Source organism: Choloepus didactylus, chromosome 4, assembly GCF_015220235.1.
Source record: "Choloepus didactylus isolate mChoDid1 chromosome 4, mChoDid1.pri, whole genome shotgun sequence".
Classification (NCBI taxonomy): Eukaryota; Metazoa; Chordata; class Mammalia; order Pilosa; family Megalonychidae; genus Choloepus; species Choloepus didactylus.
In genome coordinates this window covers 114,112,854-114,139,837 of record NC_051310.1, presented here as the reverse complement: position 1 = coordinate 114,139,837, position 26,984 = coordinate 114,112,854, and the positions used below count along the sequence as shown (strand labels likewise).

General features: G+C 44.9%; 1 protein-coding gene across 13 annotated transcripts in view; it reads left to right on the top strand.

Annotated features, from left to right (window-relative positions):
• Positions 1-26,984, top strand: part of ANKDD1A (ankyrin repeat and death domain containing 1A) — a 201,044-nt gene that overhangs the window by 47,970 nt on the left and 126,090 nt on the right. For 11 of the 13 annotated variants that reach the window (XR_005216439.1, XM_037833700.1, XM_037833705.1 and 8 more), the window contains exons 2-5: positions 12,325-12,428; positions 13,161-13,259; positions 16,557-16,655; positions 26,251-26,355. Coding sequence is in view for 12 of the 13 variants with exons in the window: in XM_037833700.1 (XP_037689628.1) it covers positions 12,325-12,428; positions 13,161-13,259; positions 16,557-16,655; positions 26,251-26,355 (407 nt within the window). In the remaining variant the exon portion in view is untranslated. The remainder of the gene's footprint in view (positions 1-12,324; positions 12,429-13,160; positions 13,260-16,556; positions 16,656-26,250; positions 26,356-26,984) is intronic. The other 2 variants (XM_037833696.1, XM_037833701.1) reach the window with 2 other exon arrangements.

Genomic DNA, 26,984 nt, shown 5'->3' with positions numbered 1-26,984 from the left:
CATCCAGTGTCTTCCTTATATCCTTCATCTCCTTTGCCATATCTTCCTTCAGTTCATTGAGTTGATTTTTGAATTGATTTAGATTTGTTTGAACATCTTTAGTTCTTCCCTCAGTTCATTGAATTGATTTAGCATTAGTTGTCTCAACTCCTGTGTCTTTTATGAACCTTAGTTTATTCCTTTAGCTGGTTCATATTTTCATGTTTCCTAGCATGGCTTGTTATCTTAAGCTGTCTAGGCATCTGATTTTCTTGGTTAGTTTATTCTGGAGCTCATTTTCACTCTTTACCTAGGGTTTTCTCATTGGTTGGCTTTGTTCTCTAACCTTTGGTGTTCAGTTCAACTTATTCTAGACATCTAACTTAGGTTCTATTTAGTTGACCAGAGTTTTTCACCTCTTGTTTTTCTGTTTCTTGCCCTGCCTTTGTGTAGACTTTTTTGTGAGAGGGTCTCCTCAGATATGGCCAATGCCAATCAGGTTTTCCCAGTCCAGAGAGGCCCTGGTCTCAGGAGGAGGGTATGATGTTTCCCTGAGTATGAGACCCTCCTGTGAGGCCTTTAGATTCTGTGCTTTCCTTTCCTGTCCAGCAGATGGTGCTTGCCAGTTGACAGCTCCCCCACCAGTGAAAGGAGGTGCAGTGCCTTTAGTTCTCTGCAGACTCTGAATCTTTCAGGGGCGTGGCTGACTGTAGCTGGTTTCTGAATCCCAGCCCCTGGGGTCTGATTTCTTTGAAGGAGGGATGCCAATTGAGCTGGGCCACACCCCGTTTTCTTGGGAGAGTTATTCTCTTTGGGGAATTTTCTCCCCTGCTATGTTTATTGCTTTGTCTGTCAGATCTATTTCAGCTCTCCGTTGCCTGTGTTCAGGAGCCAGTTGCAAATATCTGAGGCTTTCTGTAAAGAGCTACTTAGAATAGTTATTTTTAAAAAGAAGGACAAAAAGTAAAAGAAAGAAAAATCCTTTTTTGAGGCCTTTTCACAATGGCAGTATGGATTATTCAAAAATGTGCTTTTTACCTTATTGTGGGAATAACTAACAGTGCTGAATGGTGTGTGAATGTGGTGGAAAGGGGAAGCTTAGAATCACATATCACCAGATGGAAAGTTGGCGGTTAGAATATGAGAATGTATGAAACGGTGAATCTTTGGTAGACAGTGTCCATGATTAACTGTACAAATATTAGAAATCTCTTTCATGAACTAGAACAAATTTATGACACTATAATTAGAAATTAATAATAGAGGGGTATATAGGGAAAAATAAACCTATTGCAAACTATGTACTACAGTTAGTAGTATTTTTAAATTCTTTCATCAACAGTAACAAATGTATTATGTCAAAACTATGAGTCAATAATGGAGGGGGGATGGTTAGGAGTATGAGAGGATTTGAGTTTTCTTTTTTGTTTTTATTTTTCTTCTGGAATAATGGATGCTGTATGATGGTACCGTGGGCAATTGGTTGTCCACTTTGGATGATTGTTCACATGCCATACAATCTCAATAAAATTGAATTTAAAAAAAATGTGCACTTTAGGGTATTGTCTCTTTCACCTGGATAGTTACTCTCCAACAACTTTAATTTCCACCCTTGCCAGGGGGCTTTTGAAGTGTAAAAAGTTTAGGAGTCACAGAGCAATAAAAGAAAAGTGACAAAATGTAGAGAAAAAGAAAACAAGCCTTTTTGGAGCCATGGAATGGGTGCCCACTTCTATGTGCCCCCCATTCCCAGAGCCTAGCCCTTCTCTAGTACCCTGGACACCCCCAATTCCAAAAATTAATTAATTTGTTAATTAGTTCCGCACAGTTGAGTCTGGATTGAGCACTCCTGGCTCCCAGCAGATTGGTTTTTCCCTTCAGGGAGCCAGCTGTAGGTTCCTCCAACAGCTTTAATTCTGCCCTTGCCAGGGGGCTATTGAAGTGTAAAAATATAAGGTGTCAGCAATGGAAGAAAGGGGACAAAATGTAGGGGGAAAAAGAAAACAAACCCAAGCTTTTTGGAACTGCACAATGGGTGCCTGCTTCTATGTGCCCCCACTTCCCAGAGCCTAGCCCTTCTCTAATACCCCAGATACCCCCAATTTCAAAAGTTAATTAAATAATTTGTTAATTAATTCTGCAGTTGAGGCTGGGTTGAGCCCTTCTTGCTCCCAGCAGATTGTTTTTTTTTTCCCTTCAGGGAGCCAGCTGTGAGACAGTCTGTGGGGTCTGGGCGGGAAGGGGCACCAGACCCCTGGCTGGGAGAACTTACAAATTTCGCTATGACCTCAGCTGTTCCACTCACTCCAGGCTAGTGTACAATGGGTGACTGGTCACTGGAGCCCCCAGGAACACTGTTTCATACAGTTCCTTGCTAATTACGAGCTGCCCTAGAGGAGTGACTAACTTTCACACCTCACCATTCTGCCATCTTGCCCCACCCCAGTACCATGCTGTTTTGACTACTGTGGCTTTATAATAAGCTTCAAAGTCAGGAAGTGTAAGTCCTCCTGCTTGTTTTTCTTTTTTGGAATGTTTTTAGCAATTCGAGGCATTTTTCCCTTCCAAATAAATTGATAACTAGCTGTGCCAGTTTGAATGTATTATGTCCCCCAGAAAAAGCCATATTCTTTGGTGCAATCTTGTGGGGCAGACATATCAGTGGGGATTAAGTTGGAACATTTGGATTAGGTTGTTTGCATGGAAATGTGCCCCACCCAACTGTAGGTGATAACTCTGATGAGATATTTCCATGGAGGCATGGCCCTGTTCATTCAGGTGGGCCTTGATGAGTGGAGCCATATAAATGGGCTGACAAACAGAAGGAACTCAGTGCAGCTGCAGCTGTGAGTGACACTTTGAGCAGCTACAGCCAAGAGGGACACTGTGAAGAAAGCATAGGAGCTGCAGATGAGAGACAGTTTGAAGATAGCCATTGAAAGCAGATTCTTGCTCCAGAGAACCTGAGAGAGGACAAATATCCCAAGTGCAACTAAGAGTGACATTTTTGAGGAACTGCAGCCTAGAGAGGAATGTCCTGGGAGAAAGCCATTTTGAAACCAGAACATTGGAGCAGACACCAGCCATGTACCTTCCCAGCTAACAGAGGTTTTCCGGACACCATTGGCCATCCTCCAGTGAAGGTACTTGATTGCTGATGTGTTACCTTGGATACTTCATGGCCTTAAGACTGTAACTGTGTGACCAAATAAACCCCCTTTATAAAAGCCAGTCTATTTCTGGTGTTTTGCATTCTGGCAGCATTGGCAAACTAGAACACTAGCTTTTTCAAGTCTGAAAAGTAGGTTGTTGGAATTTTTATTGGAATTGCATTGACTCTGTAGATGAGTTTGGGTAGAATTGACATCCTAATGACATTTAGCCTTCCTATTCATGAACATGACTATTTTTCCAGCTTTTTAGGTCCCCTTCTATTTCTTTTAGTAAAGTTGTGTAGTATTCTATGTATAGGTCTTTTACATCCTTGGTTAAGTTTATTCCTAGGTACCTGATTTTTTAAGTTGCTACTGAGAATGGTATCTTTTTCTTGAGTGTCTCTTTGGTTAGGTCATTTCTAGTGTATAAGAGCATTACTGACTTATGTGCATTAATCTTGTATCCTGCTACTTTGCTGAATTTGTTTATTAGCTCAAGTAGCTGTGTCGTCAATTTCTCAGAGTTTCCTAGATATGATAAGATCCTATCATCTGCAAATAATGACAATTTTAATTCTTCCTTTCCAATTTGGATGCCTTTTATTTCTTTGTCTTGCCAGATTGCTCTAGCTAGCACTTCTAGCACAATGTTGAATATTAGAGGTGACAGCAGGCATCCTTGTCTCATTCCTGATCTTAGAGGGAAGGCTCTCAGTCTCTTGCCATTAAGTACTATGCTGGCTGTGGTTTTTTCAAATATGCCCTTTATCATATTGAGGAAGTTTCTTTCAATTCCTACCTTTTGAAATGTTTTTATCAAAAAAAGATGCCAGATTTTGTTGAATGCTTTTTCAGCATCTGTTGAGATGATCACTTGATTTTTCCCTTTTGATTTGTTAATGTGTTGTATTACATTGATTGATTTTCTAATATTGAACCATCATCACATGCCTGGAATGAACCCCACTTTAGTCATGGTGTATGATTTTTTTAATTCGATTTGCAAGTATTTTGATGAGAATTTTTGCATCTGTATTCATTAGGGAGATTGGCCTGTAGTTTTCCTTTCTTGGAGCATCTTTACCTGGTTTTGGTATTAGAGTGAAGTTGGCTTCATAAAATGAGTTAGGCAGTGTTCCATTTTCTTCAACGTTTTGAAAGAGTTTAGGTAAGATTGGTGTCAGTTCCTTTTGGAAAGTTTGGTAGAATTCCCCTGTGAAGCCATCCGGTTCTGGGGATTTCTTTGTGGGAAGCTTTTTTTTAAAATTCAATTTATTGAGATATATTCACATACCATAGAATCATCCAAAGTGTACAATCAGTTGTTCACAGTACCATCATATAATTGTGCATTCATCACCCAATCTTTTTTTGAACATTTTGCCTGTACCAGAAAAAGTAAAAATAAAAATAAAAAATAAATGTAAGAAAGAACACCCAAATCATCCCCCCACCCTATTTTTCATTTAGTTTTTTGTCCCCATTTTTCTACTCATCCATCTATACACTGGATAAAGGGAGTGTGATTCACAAGGATTTCACAATCACACTGTCGCTCCTTGTAAGCTACATTGCTATACAATCGTCTTCAAGAGTCAGTGCTACTGGGTTGCAGTCTGATAGTTTCAGGTATTTACTTCCAGCTATTCCAATGCATTAAAACCTAAAAAGGGTTATCTATATAGTGCATAAAAATGTCCATCAGAGTGACCTCTCAACTCCGTTTGGAATCTCTGAGCCACTGAAACTTTATTTTGTTTCATTCCACATCCCCCCTTTGGTCAAGAAGTGTGGGAAACTTTTTGATGACTGATTGGATCTCTTTGCTTGTGATTGGTTTGTTGAGGTCTTCTATTTCTTCTCTGGTCAGTCTAGGTTATTCATGTGTTTCCAGGAAATTGTCCATTTCCTCTACATTATCTAGTTTGTTGGCATATAGTTGTTCATCGTATCCTCTTATGATTTTAAAAAAATTTCTTCCTCTATTATTTTTTCTGCTCCCTTTTCCTTCTCTTCTCCTTCTGGGACACCTGTAACATGTATATTCATGCACTTCTTGTTGTCATTCAGTTCCCTGAGCCCCTGTTCATATTTTTCCATTGTTTTCCCTATCTGTTCTTTTGTGTGTAGGATTTCAGATGTTCTGTCCTCCAGTTCACTGATCCTTTCTTCTGCCTCTCCAAGTCTGCTGTTGTATGTCTCCATTGTGTTTATCATCTCTTCTATTGTGCCTTTCATTCCCATAAATTCTGCAATTTGTTTTTTCAAGTTTATGAATTTTTATGGTCACCCAGTTTCTTCTTTATGTCCTTCATCTCTTTTTCACATTTCTTTCAACTCATTGATTTGATTTAGCAGATTTGTTTGAACATCTTTAGTTGGTTGTTTCAACTTCTGAATCTCAGTTGAGATGTTAATTTGTTCCTTTGGGCCATATCTTCATGTTTCCTGGTGTGGTTCATGATTTTTTGCTGTGTAGACATCTGATTTTCTTGATTGGTTTATTCTGGAGGTTGTTTTCTCTCTTTTGCCTTGGGGTTTCTTGTTGATTGTCTTTGATCTCTATCTTTACTTTGTTTCTCTCCCTGGCCATTTGTCAGATTGGCTTTGCTGCCTAGGCTTCCCCCCAAAATTAGGTGCCCAACATGGCCTGCCATAGGGATATGAGATAGGCAATGCTCACCCCAGCAAGTTTGCTGCTGTGTATGGTAATACAAATCTGCTGGTTTCCAGTGGTGCTCTGTTTTCTGTTGGCCAGCAGACCTCAGTGTGTTTTAGAATCATGGTTTAGCAGTTGGGTCTTCCATATTTCTTAGCCAAAAACAGGGCTGAATTTCTGCATAGAGCATATAGACCAGCTCCTGTGGTCCCAAGAAAGGTTCTGAAGCATCTTTTTAAGTGTTTCAATTCCCTTGCACTTTCCAGACTGTTCAGCAGATGGCACTGTTCAGTAACTTAATTGTCCTCAGAAGCTGCTTTGCCTCTGAGCACAGGCTGCTTCTACACAAGTGAGCTGAAACTGTGGGATTCCTATGTCCTCACTTTGCTGGGCAAAATCTGGCTTGATGTGGGGCTCCACCTTAGCAAAATACTTCCTCAGCTGACCCAGTACTCCAGCCATCCCCAAGGCAAGGAAATGGTTCCTGGCTGCTGCTTTCCTCAGGGTGGGGAAAGGGCTTTCAGATGTCAGGCTGGAAGCAGTCTCTGTCCATGTTTTCTCAGTGTCTTTGTCCCTCACTGACCTGGACCTTGAGATGTCCTCCCCTGTCCCTTGGGTCTTCAAATGGTGGGGCTATGTTTTACTGTTATGAGAGATTTTGTAGTCTGTGTCTGTGGTGGGATTCCCATCTGCTGATTCCATGCCTTTCCCACACTGAGACTGAGTGAGGAGGAGGGGAGAGAAATGGCTGGTCTGGGATGGAAGATTCCTACCTGATATTTCTTCTCTTTTCAATTTGGCATTTGCAGGGTCCTTTTCCAATCTATAGCCTCCTCCAGGATTTCAAACAATTTAGAATTGTTCTTTTTTTTTGTTTGTTTTTCATTGAATCTCTGGAGAGAAGTTTTCAGTAGCTGTTTATATCTCCATGTTGATGACATCACTTCACCAACATTTTTTGCAGTTAAAGTCTATTTTGTCCTATATTAGTATAGCTACCCCAGCTTTTTGTTGTTGTTGTTGTTACTGCTTGCATGGAATATCTTTTTCCATCCTTTCACTTTCAATCTATTTGTATCTTTGGGTCTAAAATGAGTCTCTTGTAGAAAGCATATATATGGATCATATTTTAAAAATCCATTCTGCCAATCTGTGTCTTTTGGTTGGGGAGTTTAATCCATTAACATTCAATGTTATTACTGTAAAGGAAGTACTTCCTTCAACCAGTTTATCCTTTGGCTTTTATTTGTCAGAGCTATGTTTTCTCTCTTTTTATCCTTTTAGTTATCCTTACTTATAATCTCCATGGTTTCTTATAAGAAATCAATACTTATCTTATTTGGCTTCCCTTGTATGTGGTGAATCACTTTTCTTATGCTGCTTTCACAATTCTCTCTTTCTCTTTGACATTCTGATTTGTATATGTCTTGGAGTGGGTCTATTCAGATTTATTCTGTTTGGAGTATGTTGGGCTTCTTTGATTTGATACTTATGTCTTTTATAAGGGTTGGAAATTTTTGACCATTATTTCTTCAAATATTCTTCCTGGCCTTTTCCCATCTCTTCTCTTTCTGGGACACCCATGATGTGTATGTTTGTGTACTTCATATTGTCCATCATTTCCCTGAGATCCTGCTCAAATTTTTTGATTCTTTTCTCCATCTGTTCTTTTGTCTGTTTGAATTTAGATGCTTTGTCTTCTAGCTCACTGATCCTTTCTTCTGCCTCTTCAGATCAGATGATGTGTGTCTCTAGTGTATTTTAATTTCATCTATAGTGTTTTTCATTTACATAAGATTTGTTATTTTTCTTTGTATGCTTTCAAAATCTTCTTTATGCTCACCCAGAGTCATCTTAATATCCTTTATCTCTTTAGCCGTCTCCTTGAGTCACTTAAGGAGATTTGTTTGTACATCTTTGATTAGTTGTTCCAAATTCTGGGTCTCCTCCACTTCTTAATTTGTTCCTTTGAGTCGTCCATATCTTTGTGTGTTTTAGTATGCCCTGTAATTTTTTACTGATATCTGGTCATCTGATTATCTTGATTTTTTGTTTGTTTGTTTGTTTGTTTTCTGAAGGTCTGTTTCTATTCTCTTGTCTAGGATTTGTTGTTGCTTGGGTTTGTATTAAGGGTCTTCTTTGACAGTTGGATCATCAGTATTTCTCAGCCAAAACAGGGCCTATTCATGCAGGGGGTGTAAATCAGATCCAGTAGACTCTGGGAGAGTGTCTAGAAAGACTCCCCAAAGTCCCCTCCCCCCCCCCTTTCTCCTCAGCAGGCTGCACTTTCTGGCCTGCCCAGCAAATGGCAGCCTATAGCTACTATTCCCCTCAGCCCTACCAAGCCAGGCTAATATGGCTTTTTGCCAAATCCACCTCTGAAGCAGTCAAAACAGTGGCACCAGGCACATCTGACTGGGAGGGGCTGAAACTGCAGGATACCAAGTTCTCACTTTGCTGGCCAATATTTGGCTCAGTGTTGGTCTGTTTCACCCTCTGTACTTGGGGTGGAGGTCTCCCATGGCCATCCCACTCTGCAGCCCTCCCCTAGGCAAGGATTGGGCCACCCACTGCTGCTTTCCTTGATGGTGGGGGATGGGTGCCATGAGTCACAGATGGAATTACTCACAGTCTCTGACTACAGTTTCTCAGTCTCTTTGTCTTGTACTTTCCTGGATGTTGTACTGACCTCCCCTAGTCTCTGGATCCCCAAACCAGTTGATTTGTAGTTTCCACCTGGCTCCTTGCTGCTTTGGGGAGAGAAGTAGGTTCTGTGGCTCCCTCCCTAATTCTCCATTTTGGAAGCTCCTCCTCCCTGGGCTTTTTTATACCTACAGTGAATAAAATGCTGAGGCAATCTGTATCTACTTAGCTGAGAGATGGGGGTGGAGGTGGAGGTGGGGGGGATCAATCAAGGTGCTTTTTTTTGCTTTTTCAAAGAGGGTACAGGGTTCTGCCTGGGGCAGAGGATCATGTGAATGGAGGCCTTTAAAGAATGTGTGGCAGTGGAGCATTGAGGTGTGTGGGAGGGAATTCTGACAGTGGGCCCAGTGTGGGCAAAGGCTTGGAGGCCAGAGAGTACAGTGCGCTGTGAATTTGATTTTGCCAGAAAGAGGGTGCACAGGAGTGAGGGTGAAAGAAAGAGATGGGTCTAGACTTGATTTCATTCTCCCTCAACCTTCTCAGGCCCTGGTTCTGTGCAGGCTTCTTGTTCCCCATTTTGGCCCTTGACTATTTGCCAGCACAAACCAGCCTGCCCCCCACTCCCCAGGCATTAGCTAAGAGCGGGTGTCAACTGGAAGGGACCTATACAGAACCCATTCTTAATCTTGTCCTCCAATTTACAGCTGAAGGGACTGAGACCCCTAAGGGGGAACATGACCAGCCCAGGGTCTCACTGCTGGATAGTGGCAGAGCAGATACTAGAACCGAAGCCTCTTTATGCTCACACCTAAAGTGCCAGCTCTTTTCCCATACCTGAATGGTGGTGATTTTCAGCCAAGAGATTAAGGATAGAAAAGTTTGGACACAGTGCTCACCAGAGATACTTTGGATCTGAGAGGGGTCCTTCCAGAGCCTCTATATTACCTTGAGAAAGGTCCCTCCTCACCTACAGGGAAGGCAGAGCCCTTTGGGGGTGCAGAATTGTGTATCTATCAATGGCAACCACATTTGGAAGGTGTTCCTCTGACATATTCTACTCCTGCCCCCGAAGCGGAGTGAAGCTGCCTCTCCCTCACAGACTCTTTCCTATTTTTTGACCTGAGCTTGTAATTTGATTCTCAGGGGGCGATTGAGTCTTAATTGGGGCATCATCTTCTTGTTAAAATTCCCTGAAGAGATTTAATGATTCATATGTTATTCATTCAGAAACTATGTGCCAGCACCTGAATTTAGGAGATAAAACAGTGAACAAATCACACAAAAATTCCTTCCCTTGTGGGGCTTATACCATAATCAGGGAATCAGACAAAAAAAAACCCTAATTAATATGTAAATATAGCATGTATTGATGGTGATGGGTGCTATGAAAAAGAACGATGCATGGAAAGGGGTAGGGTGTGTGCTTTCCTTGGTTGGGAATTCACTGGCTTGGGGTCCCCTGAATGAAAGAGGCCCCACCCCCTCTAGGTTTTTGGCCACCAGAATTTTTTCTCCGACTCTTTGCCTTGGAGGAATAACAGTGATGCTGCTGCTGCTGCTGCTGATGCTGATGATGATGTATGCAACATGTCTCAGACACCATGGTCATATCCTATTTCTAATCCTTACAGTATTCTTGCCAGGCAGCTCACACCCCCATTTTTCTGATACAGAAACTGAGGCATAGGATAATTAAGTCATACAGTCAGGAAATTCCCCAGGGTTGAACTGGGCCATGTGATTGCCCTGGGGCAGCAGCTTTGAGGTCTGCAGTTTGTATCCATGTGGCCCCAGAAAGCCCAAGACCCTCTCCCACATCTGGAAGTGTGGACTTTATTAGGAAAATCAAGCTGCATGGCAGGCCTGTCTGTCACCCCAATGCATCCTAGCCTTCCCTGCCAAGACACTGGCCTCCTGTTTCTGGATACACAGAGGGGCTGGGTCCAGTCAGTCACACTGGACCAAACACGCAGGATATGGGTTTGGCTGCAATAAAACTGCAAAATTACCTGCCCTGCAATAACTGTGCAAAGGGTCAGCAAATATTTGTTCTTGGTGCTAATTTTTCTGAGGACTTCTGGAGAAGGGACAGACATCCATTGCCAGGGATTGTTAGTGTCACTCATGGGAGTGTGGTTTTGTGGATTCTGCCTGGTGCACAGCTTTGGGGCTGCTGTGAGCTGTGGGTTGGTCAGGAAGGGTCAGGCGTGGCCAGGAGTTTGCAGTCTGTCCAAGGAGAACTGACATATTCTCAAGCCAGGAGCAGTCAGGATTCTGGAAAAATGAGGGTCCAGTGGGGTGGGCTCTAGACCAGGGCAGCAGGCCTGGGTGCTTGTGGCTCGGCCACTAACTGGCCCTAGTTTCCTAGGGCTGCCATGACAGGGTTCCACAAACTGGGTGACTTAAAACAACAGAAGTTTATTCTGTATATTAGGAGTCTCCAGGGAAACAGAACTGACAGGGGATATATATAAAATTATTATGAGATATATTATCACAATTGGCTGATCTGACTATGTGGATTGCCAAGTCCGATTTCCGTAGGGCAGGCTACAAGTGGGAACTCCAATAAAGGATTTGATGAATTCCCCAGGAGAAGCTGGCTGGCTGAAGTAGAGATGGAAATTCTTCTTTCTGACTCTGAAATCATCACTTCTCTTTTTAAGGCCTTCAACTAATTGGAGGAGACTTCTCTCACTGTTGAAGGCAATCTCCTCAGTTGATTATAGATGTAATCAGCCACAGAGGCAACCAACTGACTGATGAATTAAATCTACAGAATATTCTCAGAGTTCTTGCCTGACCAAACAACGGGACACTTTAACCTAGCCAAGTTGACACATGGAATTAAAGGTTGCACTCTGGAGGCTAGAGGTCCAAAGTTAGGTGTCAGAGGTTCCTTCCCTGCCTCTTACAGCTTCTGGTGGCTCCTGGTGCTCCTTGGCTTGTGGCAGCACCACCTCAGTCTCTGCCTCCGTCTTCCGGAACATGGCCTTTACCCCTGTGTATCCCTCGTCTTTTAAGGACCCCCGTCACTGGGTTTAGAGCCCACCCTCATCCTGTATGACCTCATCTTAACTTAGTCTCGTCTGCAAAGACGCTGTTTCCAAATAAGGTCACATTGTGAGATTCCAGGCGGACATGAACTTGGGAAATACAGTATCAACCCACTACACTGACCGTGAGCCCACTGCTGCTTGCTCAGGGGGTTGGCAGGGGGAGATGTGAGGTTCCCTCTAAGTCTGAGACTCTCTGAGATAAAGGTGCAGCTGTGAGGGTGAGAGGAGGGCAGAGAAGAGAGAGAGAGCACAGAGAAGGTGAGTGAGGGGAGGTGAGAGCCGGTTGGGCATGAGGGGACCACACGCTGGAGGAACGGCGCGAGTGAAGGCGTGGAAGTGGGCTGAACACGCCTTCTCTGGTCCAGCCCGGGGCCGACACACAACGGGTGGCTCAGTAAATCCCAGCTGCCTTCTACATCGGACAAAGCCGTGGATAATAGTTATTGACTCCAGTGGGAATGAATTACATTCCCTACCCAGAGAGCGTTCTTGGGAAGGGGACATGAAAACACCTGGAGGACGGGGCCCCTTTGAGGGTGTGAGGGGCACCCACCTGGACTGCTGTGGACAGTCTCGCCCAGGCTCTCCCATTTTCGGGGTTTTGCTGAGCCCTGGTCGCGTGGATGTGCAGTGAGTGGGTACAGAACAGCAGCCTGTCCGGGGAGCTCCCTGACCTCCAAAGGAAGCAGAGTCCCCTCCCTCAATTCCTGGCTGGAAGACCCCCTTCCCGGGACATGTTCAGGGGCAGGGAACTGCTGTTCACCTCTCCTCTCTGCAGTCCCCTCATTATGAGGTGTGGGGGACCCCCCTTCCCTTCTTCTCTCCCCAGTGCTTCCTCTGGAGAGGCAGCTCCATGAAGCCGCTCGTGGGAACAACATTGGGAGGATGAAGGAGCTAATCACCAGGAGAGTTAATGTCCAGGCCAGAAACCACGTGAGTAACAAACTCCTCCCATGCAGGGAGAGTGCCAGGGTGATGGGCCACGTGGGGGACGGCTGGTTCATTGAGAGCAAGGCAGGCGCCTTTGCATGGCCTTCAGGGGCCTCGTCCCCTGACCAAGCCTCGGGACGGCCACAGGTGAGGTGGCTCACGGCCGTGCTGGGGAAGGTGTGGAGAGAGAAGCTGTTCCTTCTAGTGGGAGATGTGGGGGTAGATCCGGGCACCCTGGGGCTTTTGGCTGTCATGAGCTTCTTAGAGGAGATGCTAGATCCTGGGTGGGAGGTTAGTGGAGGATGAAGCAGTGGAGGCAGGATTCCTGACTGCCCCAGAGGCTGCACTGTCTGGGGCTGATGTGACAGAGGTACAGCCTGGGTCTTCAGAAGTGCCTGGGGCTCAGTAATGCTGACAGTAATTCTAGAGTGGGCCAAGTGAGTGACAGAGGGAAGGGCATCTGGGCCCCTGGAACAGCATGTGCAAAGGCTCAGACATGTGAAACCACATGGCTGTCTCAGGAAGTTCCAGGTAGTTCATTGTGATGATGGCAGAAAGGGAAAAGGCAGAAGAGCTGGACAGGGGCTAAAACATTGAGAGGTCCAGAGTGGGGCCAGGTCCCCAGCCAGCTGGTCACCAGCCCGCAGACCAGCTGTCTGTGCAGGGAGGGGCAGGGGTGGTGGTGGTGGCAGCTAGACCATCGATGCCTAACAGCTCTTGTCTCCCTCCTGGCAGGTGGGCAGGGTGGCCCTGCACTGGGCCGCAGGCGCGGGGCACGAGCAGGCTGTGCGGCTGCTGCTGGAGCACGAGGCTGCTGTGGACGATGAGGATGCGGTATGGGGCCCCTCCCCAGAGCGTGTCTGTGTGTGCATGCATCTGTCTGCCTGTCTGGGGTGGGGGAGGGTCACCTGAGATATCTCTGGGTCTATGAGCCTGCTGTCCTTGTTGAGGTTGCCATGGATACTCAGATGCACAGGTGCAGGGTGGGTAGGGAGACAGAGTCTTCAGGACTGGCGACATGGCACTGATCCCATTTACCCCTGCACAGTAATAAAGCTCTCTCCATTTTCAAGGGCCATTCAGCTCTCAAAAAGCCTTTTCAGTCACGCCTGCTATCGTGTGACAAGAGGGAGAGAGAGGGGTTGTAGAGCAGATAATTGGGTGGACTGATAAAGTCCTGGTTAATAAAGTCACTAGGAGGCAGTTCTCTAACGATATTCCACAGGGCTCTGCCCTGGCTAACACTTTAATCAACCATGTGGATAAAGACTAACGCTTCAGTGCGCTCTCTCAGCAGTGTGCTGCCTGGCAATTGGTTAAGCAACACTAACCGTCTATAAAATTATCTCCACAGATTGGTTCAAAGGACTGAATCTGACAATGATATTTGACAAGGATTTGTTTAAGGGCCTAAATATAGATTTTAGAAAAATTATACGCATCAGTGTATAGATGTAGCTGTCTAGAAGACACTTTTCTTTGTTCCGACTTCTCCCCTAGGCCCCACCACAAGGGGGACTTGATTACAAGTTGGAGTTGAGGTGGGACAGTAGCTCCTGCCCTCCCCCCCTCTCCATGTCCTCCCGCAGCTGCTTCGGTCTCATTTCAAGGTGGTTCTAGGAGAATGTCTAGGATCCTTAGTGTGAGTTTTTCAGTGAAAACACTGGAGCTTCTTACATCAGTCCTTTGCCTATAAAGACCCACATTATCACCACCTCACTCTGTTATTTCTTCTTTCAGGGGCTTAGAGAGCAAAGTAGACATGAAGGAGAACAGTAAGAGGAAGTCTTCATAAATCTTCTCTGGTTATTTTGATTACAGCAGTAAATACGTTTGGAAAAATGAGAAGGCTTGTGGGCATGCCTACCTTAGTAACAGGAGGGTGGAGGAGACACAGTGGAGGAGGAAGGTCTCTAGTGATGCACCACAGGGCTCTGTCCTAGACAGTTCCTGGGAACGGTGAAGGGGGTTGCTGATCAGGACTGTGAAATATCCCTGGGGCTCCCGTTGGCAGGAGGTTTGGGCTCCCATGACTCTTCTCCACCAGCCTGCCTGGACACCTTCCGTTTCCAAGCTCCGGTGGGCTTCTCCACCTGGACTTGGCCCTGTGCTTACCCATTCTCTTCCTCGTCCAGCCAGCCCACAGTTACTGGTATTCTACCAGGTGCTGAGCTCTGAGCCAGTGCTGGGTCTCTTGGCTTCTTTGGCTTTGGTTGAGACCAATTCCGGTCCTCATTTGAGGATCTATGGTAGGTCCAACACCCTTCTCAAGAGCTTAGGAGGGAGGGCTTAGATTCTTGTGGTCACTGCTGGCTCTTTCTTCCAGCTTCTGCTCAGCTTTTGCCATCTTCTCAGTATTTTGCAAATAGTCCTTTGTCTTCACCCTGGCATCATCTCAGACATGGATATCAGTCTTTCTCCTGGTTTCTACAGAGACCCCATTAACACAAGGCCTTTGGGGTGGGCTTTCCGAAATAAGAGAGGGAGAGGACTTACATCACACCGAAACAATGTAAAAATTGTAAAATCCCATCTTGGACATTCCTGATTTTAAAATTCCACTGCCCTCTCCTTGTGTTGGGTCCCTGCCTCTACTCTCTCCACCTCTTCCGTGCTGTTCTTATCCGTCCCCACTCCCTACCTCCTTACCTGCCTGCCAGATTCCTGCAGTGAAATGCTCTCCTTGGATGCTCAGGTGCCTGCATCAGTCAGTTCCTTCTGACTTTCTCCTTTCACCCAACCACTTGTCAAGGCTTGTACCCTAACAAAAACAGTTCCCTCCTCGAGAGGAATTTTGTGTCATTCACTGAGACCCCTTTTTCCTGGCACTCCTCACAAAGGCCCCTCTCGGAGCCAGGACGGAGACAGCTGTGATCCAGGGAGCCCTGTGCAGGGTGCTGAGGTGGGTGCCCTCCCCCCAGGGGTCCAGGCTGTGAGATTGGGGCTGATTCAGAAGAAGGACCAGCAGCTGGCCGGCCCCTTCCTTCCGGCTCCATACCCCAGGCAGCTTGGAGAGGGCTGGGGGTGGGGGCAGGTTAGAAGGACTCTGATTCCTTAGGGCCCCTTGAAATAGGCTCTGCAGTTCTGCTCCCAGCTGGACTTTTGGAGCGTTTGCCACATGAGGCGTGCTCCTCACACCCGTGGGGAGGTTCTTTGGCCGATCAGCACGAGGCCACACTAGGGGCTCAGTTTGTGCAAGATGGGTCTTTAGCCTCGGCACACGTGACCCTGTTTCTATGAGAAAATGTGTTCTGGTTTATGAACACCTGACTGACAAACACACTTTGGGGTTGCCCATCATAAACTGGAGGTGGACAGCACAGCCTCTAGGCCAAAGGTGGGGATGGTCCCCGAGTTCTGCTCAGACCCCACCTGATGCACCACATCTAAGGAGAAATGGTGAAAAACCATCCGAAGGAGGGCGGCTGACTGTTGATGCACCCTGGGGGTGTTCACTAAGAAGGGGAGCTCCGGGGAGGTGGGGGCAAGGGCTGCCCTCACATGCAGACCCCCATGAGACCTGAGGCCAGTGGAGGGCTCTGGTGACCCTGGAGCACTTGACAAGGAGGAGCATCCTGCAAATAGGAGCTGGGGAGCCGTCAGAGGACGGACTAGATGTATTTTCAGTTGCTCCAAAGGGCCGGTGGGATAGAAATTAAAGGGATGCAGATTTCAGAACGTGAGGAAGGACTTCTAACAGTGAGTGATGGCTGACAGTGTAGTGGCTGTCTTGTGAGGGAGTGAGGGGACGCTCCTGGACACGCTCAGCTTTAGGCCACCTGCCTTATGGGTGTTCTGTGGGAGGTCGACTATCAAATGCCAGTCCAGGATGGTCTTCACCATCATGGCCAGTCTCAAAATCAAGAAAATGCAGTTCCTCTCAAATTTTTGCTGTTACATGGCCTTTCTCTATGAAACAATGGTGCGAGTAGATGGCAGCCCTTGTATTTTAAGAGTTAAATAAAATTCACCAAAAAAAGAAAAGAAAAAGTGGGCAATAGTGTACAGCCCCTATTAAAAAATTTTCCTGGTCATGAGATTTTGTGGTGCAGAGAGCAAGGCTCGGGCAGCACAGCCACACCCCCTCCCCTGCTCCTCACCTCCCCGCCCCCCTCCTGCCCTCTCCCCCAGTTTGGGATGAACGCGCTTCTCCTGTCTGCCTGGTTCGGCCACTTACAGATCCTTCAGATCCTGGTCAACTCGGGAGCCAAGATTCACTGTGAGAACAAGGTAAGGCCTCAGCCGGCAGCCCCTGCCCCTGTCTACCCCTTGGCTTCCTCTGTTCCCCCCTGTTTTCATGTCCCCACCCATCCCCACCTGCTTTCCTCCTGCCCACAGATGCAGCTTCCTGCTGTCACCTTCTGCCCCTGCCTGCCCCCTCTGTCCTCCTACCCTCCCTCTACATCTTGCCAGCCCCCATTTGCCCCACCCTCTGAGAACCCCCTGAAGCTCCTGCTGAGCTTGAGCTCGGACCCCTGAAGCTGGGACCTTTAGCTGTTCCCTCTGGACCTAGTAGAAGGGCTCGGGACCCTCCTTCTGAGTCTCCCACCCCACTACCTGCTACTATTCTGGGAGTTTGGGGCAATCCTGAGCCCTCTGTCCAGACTCTTTAGTTACAAAAGAGGAATCTAAGGATCACACTGCAAGGGTAATTAGGAAGGCGAGATGAGAGGGGCATCTTCCACCCTGCTGCTGGGCCTGGCCTCCCTGTGGTCAGTGAGTGTTGCGGACGGAGCACAGGCACCGCTTCCCAAACTCAGGGGCCTTCAGTGCGTCGCTGTGATACTGAGCCTCAGTTTTCACATGGGAAGATGGGGTGCTAGTGCCCACCTCCCTGCTACGGGAGAAGTGAGTGCAGTGCAGAGGGTAAAGCACCTGGCGCTGTGCCTGGCACATCAGGGAGACCCTTACCCGGCTTCTCACTGGGGTGTGCTGTGGTTTGAGGGAGGAGGGCCCTGCCCCGGCCACTCAGAGTACCCGGAACCCCTCCACTGCAGCCTCACCTTTTAGGGGTTAGTGGCCCTTATGAAAATGCACACATTTCTGGGCCATGATGCCTTCACCTAGGGGTTCTGAAATGGGTCCTTGGAGAGAATTTGGGGGATCCATGAACTTGGATGGGAAAAAATTACATGTTTATTTTTGCCAATGTCTCCTTGAAAACTTAGTGTTTCTTACAATGGTGAATGGAGGCAACAAACCACAGTAGCATTCAGATTACTTGTGACTTTATCACCAGTAGAAAAGAAAGCTGTTTTCACATCACATTACAGTTTTTGCAGTTTTCTTGAAATGCTATTTATGCTCATCATTTGTTTGAAATTTTGGTAGTTATTAGACTTCTCCCCCACACTACATCTCGTTGTTTGATGGATTAATGAAAGAAGCACACATATAAAGATCAAAACTTAGTTTAATGGTTTGATAACTGTTTCAATAAAATAGGTTTCCTTCTCTGGTATATAGAATGCCTCCCCCTCCCTGATGCCCAAGTCCTAATCCCCAGGACCTGTGACTGTGTCACCTTACATGGCAAAAGGGACTTTCCAAGTGTGATTGAGTTAAGGACCTTGAGACAGGCAGAGTATCTTGATTATTGTGATGAGCCCAATGTAACCACGAAGGTCTTTATAAGGGAGAGAGGGAGACGGGAGCATTGGAGAAGGTGATGTCATGATGGGAGCAGAGGTTGACTAATGTGGGGCCATGAGCCAAGGGAAGTGGGCAGCCTCTGGGAGCTGGAAAAGGCAAAGAGACAGGTTCTTTCTGGAGCCTCCAGAAGGAACACAGCACTGCCGCTTCGTTAGACTTCTGACCTCCACCACCACAAGAAAATAAATTTGCATAGTTTTAAGACACTAAGTTTGTGGTAGTTTGTTGAAGCAACAACAGGAAGCTAAAACCTTTGTAAGCCTATGTATTTTATTAAGTTTTTCTATGTATTCTATTTTATGCACTTAAGAACATTATTCTGAAAAGGGGTCCACAGGCTTCACCAGACGCCATGGGGGGCCACGGCATGTCAGAAGCCTGCCCTGTGCCTCTGTCAAGCCCTTGGCAGTGGGGGAATGTCTCACAACTCCCTGGGAAGGATGCCCCTTGGTCCCAGGATCTGAGCCTGGAGTGTGGGAGTGAGGCCCCTTCATGAGCAGGTCCTGCAAAAGCCCCCATGGTCAAACGGGGCCCTCCTGTCCCAAATTGTCGCAGGAGAGCTCAGTGGCCCTGGGGCATCCAGCAGATGTCTCAATGGAACTTGCTGTAGATATTACAGAGCTCAGCCTTCCAGAATGAGGGAGGAGGGGTCTTGGGTGGATGTGGAGGGTGGGGCTCTGAGTAATGGAATCTTCTGGATAAGCAGATCCTCTCTGTATTCTATTGTTGTTCTATTGTGTTCTATTGTTGGTAACAAACCATCCTAAATCCTAGTGGCTTAAAATAACAATGATCTATTATTTTCCACAGTTCTGTGGGTTGCCTGGGCTCACTTACAAAGCTCTGGTCAGCAGGCATCTGGGCTGGGGGCTGGCGAGCCCTGGGTGGTCTCACTCTCATGGGCCCTCTGCAGGGAGGACTGTGATGTCTGGGGTGGCAGGAGCTGTTTCTGCAGGTGGTTGCTGATCATCAGGGAGAGCAGCCTGGACTTCTTTACATGGCTGCCCCAGGGAAGCGAAAGAGCCAGAGTGGAAGTTGCTAGGTTTCTTGAGGCCAGGGTGTGAAGATCACATGTGTTACCTCTGCCCCATTCAGTCAGTCAAAGACCATCACTGGGCCGCCGAGATTCAAGGGGTGGGGAATAATGGACTCCCCTTCTTTTATTTATTTATTTGTTTGTAATTTTTTTTTATTGTGCTAACGTATACATTGTAAAATTTCCCATCTCAGCCACTCCCAAGCATACAGTTCAGTGGGATTAATCACATTCGTAATGTTACGCTACCCTCACCATCATCCATTACCAGAATTTCCCATCACCCCAAACAGAAACCCTGCACCCATTATATGTTCATTCCCCTGCCCCTCCCTCCACTGCTGGTAACCAGTACTCGACTTTCTGTTTCTATGAATTTGCCTATTCTGTCTATTCCATATAAGTGGAATGAGTCTGATATCAGGGTCAGACACGTTGAAGGGTCATCTATGTTGTAGCATGTATTAAACTTTATTCTTTTTTACGGCTGAATAACATTCCATCTCATGGATATACCACATTTTTTTTTCCATTCATCTGTTGATGGTCATTTGGTCATTTGCTTTCACCTTTTGACTATTTGTGAATAATGATGCTGTGAACACTGTTGTGCAAATATCTGTTCAAGTCTCTGCTTTCAGTTCTTTTCAGTATATACCTAGAAGTGGGCTTGCCAGGAAATGTGGTAGTTTGATGATTAACATTTTGAGGAACTGCCAAACTGTTTTCCACAGTGGCTGCAACATTTTATGTTCCCACCAACAATCTAGTAATGTTCCTATTTTTCCTTATCCTCACCAGCACTAGTTATTTTCTGTTTGTTTTTTTAATAATAGCTATTCTCATAAGTGTAAGGTGGTCTATCATTGGGTTTTTTATTATTTATTATTTTATTTTAATTTTTAATTAATTTTTTAATTAGAGTGGTTGTAGTTTTACAGAAAAATCATGCAGAAAGTACAGAGTTCCCCTACAGTTTTCCCTATTATTAATATTTGGCATTAGTGTGGTGCCATTGTTACAATTGATGAAACAATATAATTATAATTATATTATTAATTACAGTCAACAGTTTATATTAGGGATCACTCTTTATGTTATACAGTTCTATGTTTTTTTAAAATTTTATTCTGGTAACGTTCATACAACCTAAAATTTCCCTTTTAACCACCTTCAAGTATATAATACAGTGTTGTTAACTGCGTTCACGATGTTGTGCTACCATCACTACCTGCCACTACCAAAATTTTTCTATCACCCCAAGCAGAAACTCTATACCAGTTAAGCATTAACTTCCCGTTCCCAACCCCACCCCTGCCCCTGGTATAAATTTGTATATTCTAATTATCTCATGTAAGGGAGATCATACAATATTTGTCCTTTTGTGCCTGGCTTATTTCACTCAACATGTTTTGAAGTTCATCCATGTTGTAGCGTGAATCAGGACTTTACTCCTTTTTATGGCCGAATACTATTCCATTGCATATATATAACACATTTTCTTTATCCATTCTTCCACTGATGGACCCTGGGTTGCTTCCACCTTTTGGAGGTTGTGAATTAGGCTGCTATAAACATCTATATATTTAGAAGTGGGATTGCCAGGTCATATGGTAAATTTATACTTAACTTTCTGAGGAATCTCCAGACTGTTTTCAACAGTGGCTGCACCATTTTACTTTCCCACCAACAATGTATGAGGGTTCCTATTTCTCCACATCTTCCCCAATACTTGTTATTTTTCATTTTTTAAATAGTAGCCATTCTGGTGGGTGTGAAATGTATCTCATTGTAGTTTTGATTTACATTTCCCTAATGCCTAATGATGTTGAGCATCTTTTAATGTGCTTATTTGTCATTTGTACGTCTTCTTTGGTTAAATGTCTATTCAGGTCCTTTGCCCATTTTTAAATTGAGCCATTTGTCTTTTTGTTATTGAGTGGTAAGAGTTCTTTAAATATTCTGTATATTAAACCCTTATTAGATATGTGGTTTCCAAATATTTTCTCCCATTGTAGATTGTCTTTTCACTTTCTTGATAATGTCCTTTGCACAAAAGCTTAAAAATTTTCATTAAGTACAATGGGCCTGTCTTTTCTTTTGTTGTTCATGCTTATGGTGTAAAGTCTAAGAATCCATTGCTTATTACAAGATTTGGAAGGTATTTCCCTGTTTCCTTCCAAGAGTTTTATAATTTTAGCTTTCATGTTTACCCATTGGTCCATTTTGAGTTAATTTTCATATACGGTGTGAGATAGGAGTCCATTTTGACGCTTTTGAATGTGGACGTCCAGTTGTCCCATTACTGTTTGTTGAAGAGATGCTTCTTTCCCCATTGAGTGGACTTGGCACCCTTGTCAATAATCAATTGGCCATAGATGTGAGGGTTTATTTCTGAACTCTCAATTCTGTTCCACTGGTGTCTAATAGACTCTCCCTCTTGATGAGAAGAGTAGCACCATCCTGTTGCTTAGGCGTGAGCGTCCAGGGGAGAGGAATATTATGGACATCTTTGCAAACTGTTGACCCCACCCTTTCTTTCAATTTAGTTTTCAAGGTCTTCCCCAAAGGCAGAATCTTTGCAGAATATTACTAAGTCTCTTTATAAAATAGTTCCTTTATGTGGGGAGTGCTTTATATATTTCCTTTTCATCCTCACAACATCCCCAGGAGGAAGTTGGAACAGTCATTGTTATCCCATTGCATAGATGAAAAAACTGAGGCCAGAAAGGGCAGAAACTTGTACTTGGTCCCACAGCCAGTGACCAGCTGAGGCTTCCTTCCACTGAATTACACCAACTCGATGTTGAAAATTTGGGAGGTGTTGGCCCTCTCAGGTTTATCATGCAGGTTTTCTTACTGTGTGGCCTGGAGTTAAGCCTTCATGGTGGGAGGCTGGACTGGACGGAGGCCTGAGCTCAGGCCATGTCAATGTATAAAGGAGCATGAGGATGTTTGGCCAGTTATCTGTCTCTCAAGACATTCATCACATTGGTGAATTTGGGAGGCCCAGGCTTGGCCATCGCCCTGCAAATCAGAACTGCAGCCCTGGGCAGTGATCACACCTTCTCGCCCCACTACCCCCCAGCTCAGCTCACAGTGGCTGATGCAGCAGCAAGTGGCTTATGCAAGAAGCACACTGTCCCGCAGATCCCAGCCCTGACCCCTACAAACTCTTCCATGAAGGAGGAGGCGGCTTGCCCAGTGTGGATCTGTGGTCAGGAAAAGGGTCTGGACTCAGATATTTGGTGGCATCATACTCAGGTGGCCCAAGCATCCCTGCATGCACTGGGGCCCACTGGCTGGGCCACAACCACCTTTACCTCTTCCTGCTTCTGCCCAGAAGCTTGCTCTTATCCCTGCTGTTTACCCAGCTCTGCCTTAACAGGCACTGTTGATATTGAAAGTTTAACCTTTAGAGTTTGGGAGCCACTTGCTGCCTCTTCTGTGCACCTCCTTCAGACACTTTTGTTGTGACTCCGGGTTGGAGGGAGTAGTTGAATGGGGTGTGGTGGGGCAGTACATTGATGGGGAGGTGCTTCTCAGATGAGATTTCAGAGTGGCACTAAAGAGGTTTGCTTAAGATAGAGCATTAAGAGTTTCTAACTTCTAAGGACTTTCAAATGGGCTGAGTTTGCCAGCAGTTTTCGCAAGTATTTGTTGAGCATCTACTGTCTACCCAGACTCTGCTATGAACTATGGGGAAGGCCAGGGGAGCCTGTGGTTTAAATAAGAGAGAGAAGGTCAACGTTTCTTTTGACCACAACCCACGGTAAGAAACACATGTGATGTCAAAACCCAGGACACAATTATTCTCACAATAATGCTCAGATGACCTACAGTGCTCTTAGATATATTTTATTATACTTTTTTGTTTTTTCTTTTTTTTTGTAATTTAAATGTTTATTTGCATGTGTTCTATTTTCGCATGCAACAGGCATGCTTCAAGTTCAGAACAAGGTTGTAGATCAGCAACAACATAAAAGTGCAATTTTACATGCATGAGATGAAACAGAGGGTTGTAGCTTCTAAAACTGCCACTGGTACAACATTTTTTGCCTTCAGTATCTTTATTTTGGAGTTAAAAACATAAACATCCTAAAATATGATTTTGATCAACATGATTAAAATTATTTTTGGTTATATTGTGTGCTCACATTTAATTCCTTAAGAATATGAATGCATTACTGTAACCTTAAGAAAATAGGCTACTACAAATGCCTCTGGCTTTTTTTTTTTAATTCATTTTATTGAGATATATTCACATACCATGCAGACATACAGAACAAAGCATACATTCAATTGTTCACAGTACCATTACATAGTTGTGCATTGTTTTTGAATTTTTTAATCGAGATCTAGCATGCAGAAAAGTGCATGTAGCCTAAGTGTACAGATCAGTGCACATAATTGTGTAACCACAACCCAGATCAAGAAACAAAGAATATTATCAGGACCCAGTAGCCCCACTCGTGCCCCTTCCAATTACTACCCTCTCCCATCTCCCCAGAGGTAGCACTATCTTGACTTCTAACACATTAGATTCATTTTATATGTTTTTGAACACTAGAAAAACAGAACTAGACATCTGATCGTGTTCTGTGTCTGGCTTCTTTTGTTCACCATTGTTTGTGAAGTTCAACCATGTTGCGGCAAGTTACAGCTTATTTATCTTGATTGCTATGTAATATTCTGTAGGAAAACACCAAAATTTATGTCTCTGTTTTACTGTTGATAGACAGTTGGGTTATTTCCAGTTTGGGGCCATTACAAATAATGTAGCTGCTATGAACATTCATGTGCATATCTTTCTAAATATTTTAAAAATTTACATATAGAAACATTTACTCTTTTTGTTGTACAATTCTATGAGTTTTGACAAATGCATGGAGTCCCGTAACTACCACCACAGTCGGTTTCAGACAGTTTCACAGTCACCACAGAACAATTTCCCCACCCTTAACTACCAATGGCCTTTGATCTGTTCTACATGTCTGTGGTTTTACCTTTTCTAGAGTGTCATGTAAATGGACAGTATGTATTCTTGTTTTGTCTGATTTCTTTCATTTAATATAATGCATTTGCAATCCATCTGTGTTGTTGAATGCATCAGTAGTTTGTTCCTTTTTGTTGCTGAGTAGTATTTCTTTGTCTGGCAGGCACAGTTTTTTTTTTAATCCATTTCCTTTGTTAAGGGACATTTGGGTTGTTTTCAGTTTTCGGTGATTGTGAATGAAGCTACTATAAACATTTATGTACAGGTTTTTATGTGAACATAGGTTTTCATTTCACTTGGATAAACACCTAAGACTGCTGCTTCATATAGTAAGTGTATATTTAATTTTAAAGTTATGCCAGCAATGTACGAGAGGTCCGGTTGCCCCACTTACTTGCCAACGCTTGATATTGTTAGGTTTTTCTTTTTGTTGCTGTTGTTCCTTTCTAATAAGTGTGTAGTGGTAACTCACCATGAGTTTTTTTCACTTTTCATTTTGAAAAAATTTTATATCTTCGGAAGAATCACAAAGATAATACAGAGACTTCCCATTTACCCTTTACCCAGCTTCCCTTAAGATTGAATCTTACCTAAACATGGACCATTTTTCAAAACTAAGAAGTTACCATTGGTACAACACTGTTGGCTACCGACTGTATTTGGATTTCACCACTCTTTCTGCTAACATCCTATGATGCATTTAGACATCATGTTTCATTAGTCTTCTCCAATCTTGTGACAATTTTTCAGTTTTTCCTGGTTTTTCATGATCTTGACACTTCTGAATACCAGTCAGATATTTTGTAGAATGTCCCTCACTTTGGATTTGTCTATTTCTTCATGATTACTCTGGGGTTGTGGATTTTGGGAAGAATACCCCAGTGATGAGGTGCCCCTCTTGTCACATCATATCAGGCTGCATGACACCGACACAGCTTCTCCCTGATGAGGTTAACCTCTGTTGCTTGGTTAAGGTGGTGTCTGCCAGGTTTCTCCAGGGTAAAGTGACCATTTCCCTCTTTCCTTATGCTGTCGTGTTATTTTGATTCACATTTCATTAATGACTAGCAATGCCAAATATCTTTTCATGGCCTTATTTACCATCTGTTTATCTTTAGTACAAATCATTTTTTAATTGGATTGCTTCTTCTCTAATTGATGAGATTTTAGAGTTCTTTATATATTTTGGATGCATTTCAAAGTAAATTGTAGACATCAGTGCACTTTCCTCTAAATACTTCAGCATGCTTATCATTAACTAGGGTTCAATTTGTTTACCTACAATGAAATGAATAAATCTTAAGTTTGCATTCACCAAGATTTGACAAACACATTCTCCTATGTAACCCAAACCACTATCAAGATATTGATATTACTGGAACATTATTCTATTGATTTTATGACTCACTGATGGGTTGTAATCTACTATTTGAAAAACAGTGCTCTAAACAATATGAAAATAACACTAGGTGAAGGAGAGACACTCTGGGTTATAGACACTTTAATATTGCCTTCACTTTAGTATCGCCTTGGGGGCCAAGGGATCTCCTTCCTGTCCACCCCTCGCTACACCCCTTAGTCCCTGGGGAGCATGTCTGCTCTCAGTCCTTCCTTTCCTGATGCCGGAAGGTTAAGGGGTCACCTCCTAGGAACAGTCACCTATTTCCTCTTTTGTGACTGTCTCAGGGAGGCAGATGCTTTCATAGCACTGCTCGGTGGATGTTCTGGCCACTGTTTGTGCTATATGACTTCATCTTACACCTTTGAACCATTTTTCAGTTCCTAAAGTACTTTTCATGTAGCTGTTGCCTTTCCAACCTCTCAACCACCCCCTGGGGTAGGCAGGGATTATTATCCCAATTTGACCTTTGAGAAAATGGAGGCTCAGGGATGTGGAGGTAACTTGCCCAAGATTGCACTTTGTGGCAGAGCTGGGCTTTGAACTCCAGTGCCCTGACTCTCACCAGCCCGTGAGGCCGAGTGGGCTCCTGTGGTTATCCCAGGGTCCCACCTGCCATTTGTAGTGTTTCCATGGGGGAGCTGCGTCCTGGATCCCAAACACCCAGGGTTTGGGGGACAGCCAGTGCGTGAGAAGGGTCTCCCTTCCCAGACAGCAGGCACCACCCTGGGCTTGCTTCCAGGACGGCCTGACCTTACTGCACTGCGCAGCCCAGAAGGGCCACGTGCCCGTGCTGGCGTTCATAATGGAGGACCTGGAAGACGTGGCCCTGGACCACACCGACAAGGTGAGGCCGCCTCTGGGGTTTTGTCCTTCCCCTTGGGCCTGGAGCTCTGGGGGCTGCTCCTCCCTACCAGGCTGACCACATCCTTGAGTTGCATCGTTTGAGCTCTGGGTGATGGTGACTGGACCCTGCGTCTGGGAGCTCCTGGTCTGGAAGTGTGTTGGGTACAGATGAGCAGAAAAAAGGCAGGGCTTGGTCAGTTCCCTCCAAGGGGTCCTCATCAAGAATTAGCCAGCTTCAGAGAAGGGGCCACTGTCTTCTGCTTCCTGGGGGAGGTGACACTCAGTGACTGAACTGGATTTTGTGGGTAACATTGGGAAGCTGGGGTGGGGAGGACGGGGTGGCAATCCAAGTGGAGAGGAGAGCATCACCAGAGCGTCAGAGGTGAGGGAGTTCAAATTGGTGGGAATCTGGGGAGTGAAGGCCAGTGGAGTGGTTGGGGACCCCCCCATGGAGTTCTTGACCCCCAGCCTTGGGGCCTCAGGAATCTTTTATTCAGCAGGCAGCAGGGAGTCACTGAAGGATTTTAGTGGAGAAAGGACCACACCAAGTGGCTCAGCAAGGGACGGACCCCAGCAGGTGGCTCTTTCAGAGATTGGGTCTGAGCTTTCCAGGTAGAGTGTGTGGGTGAG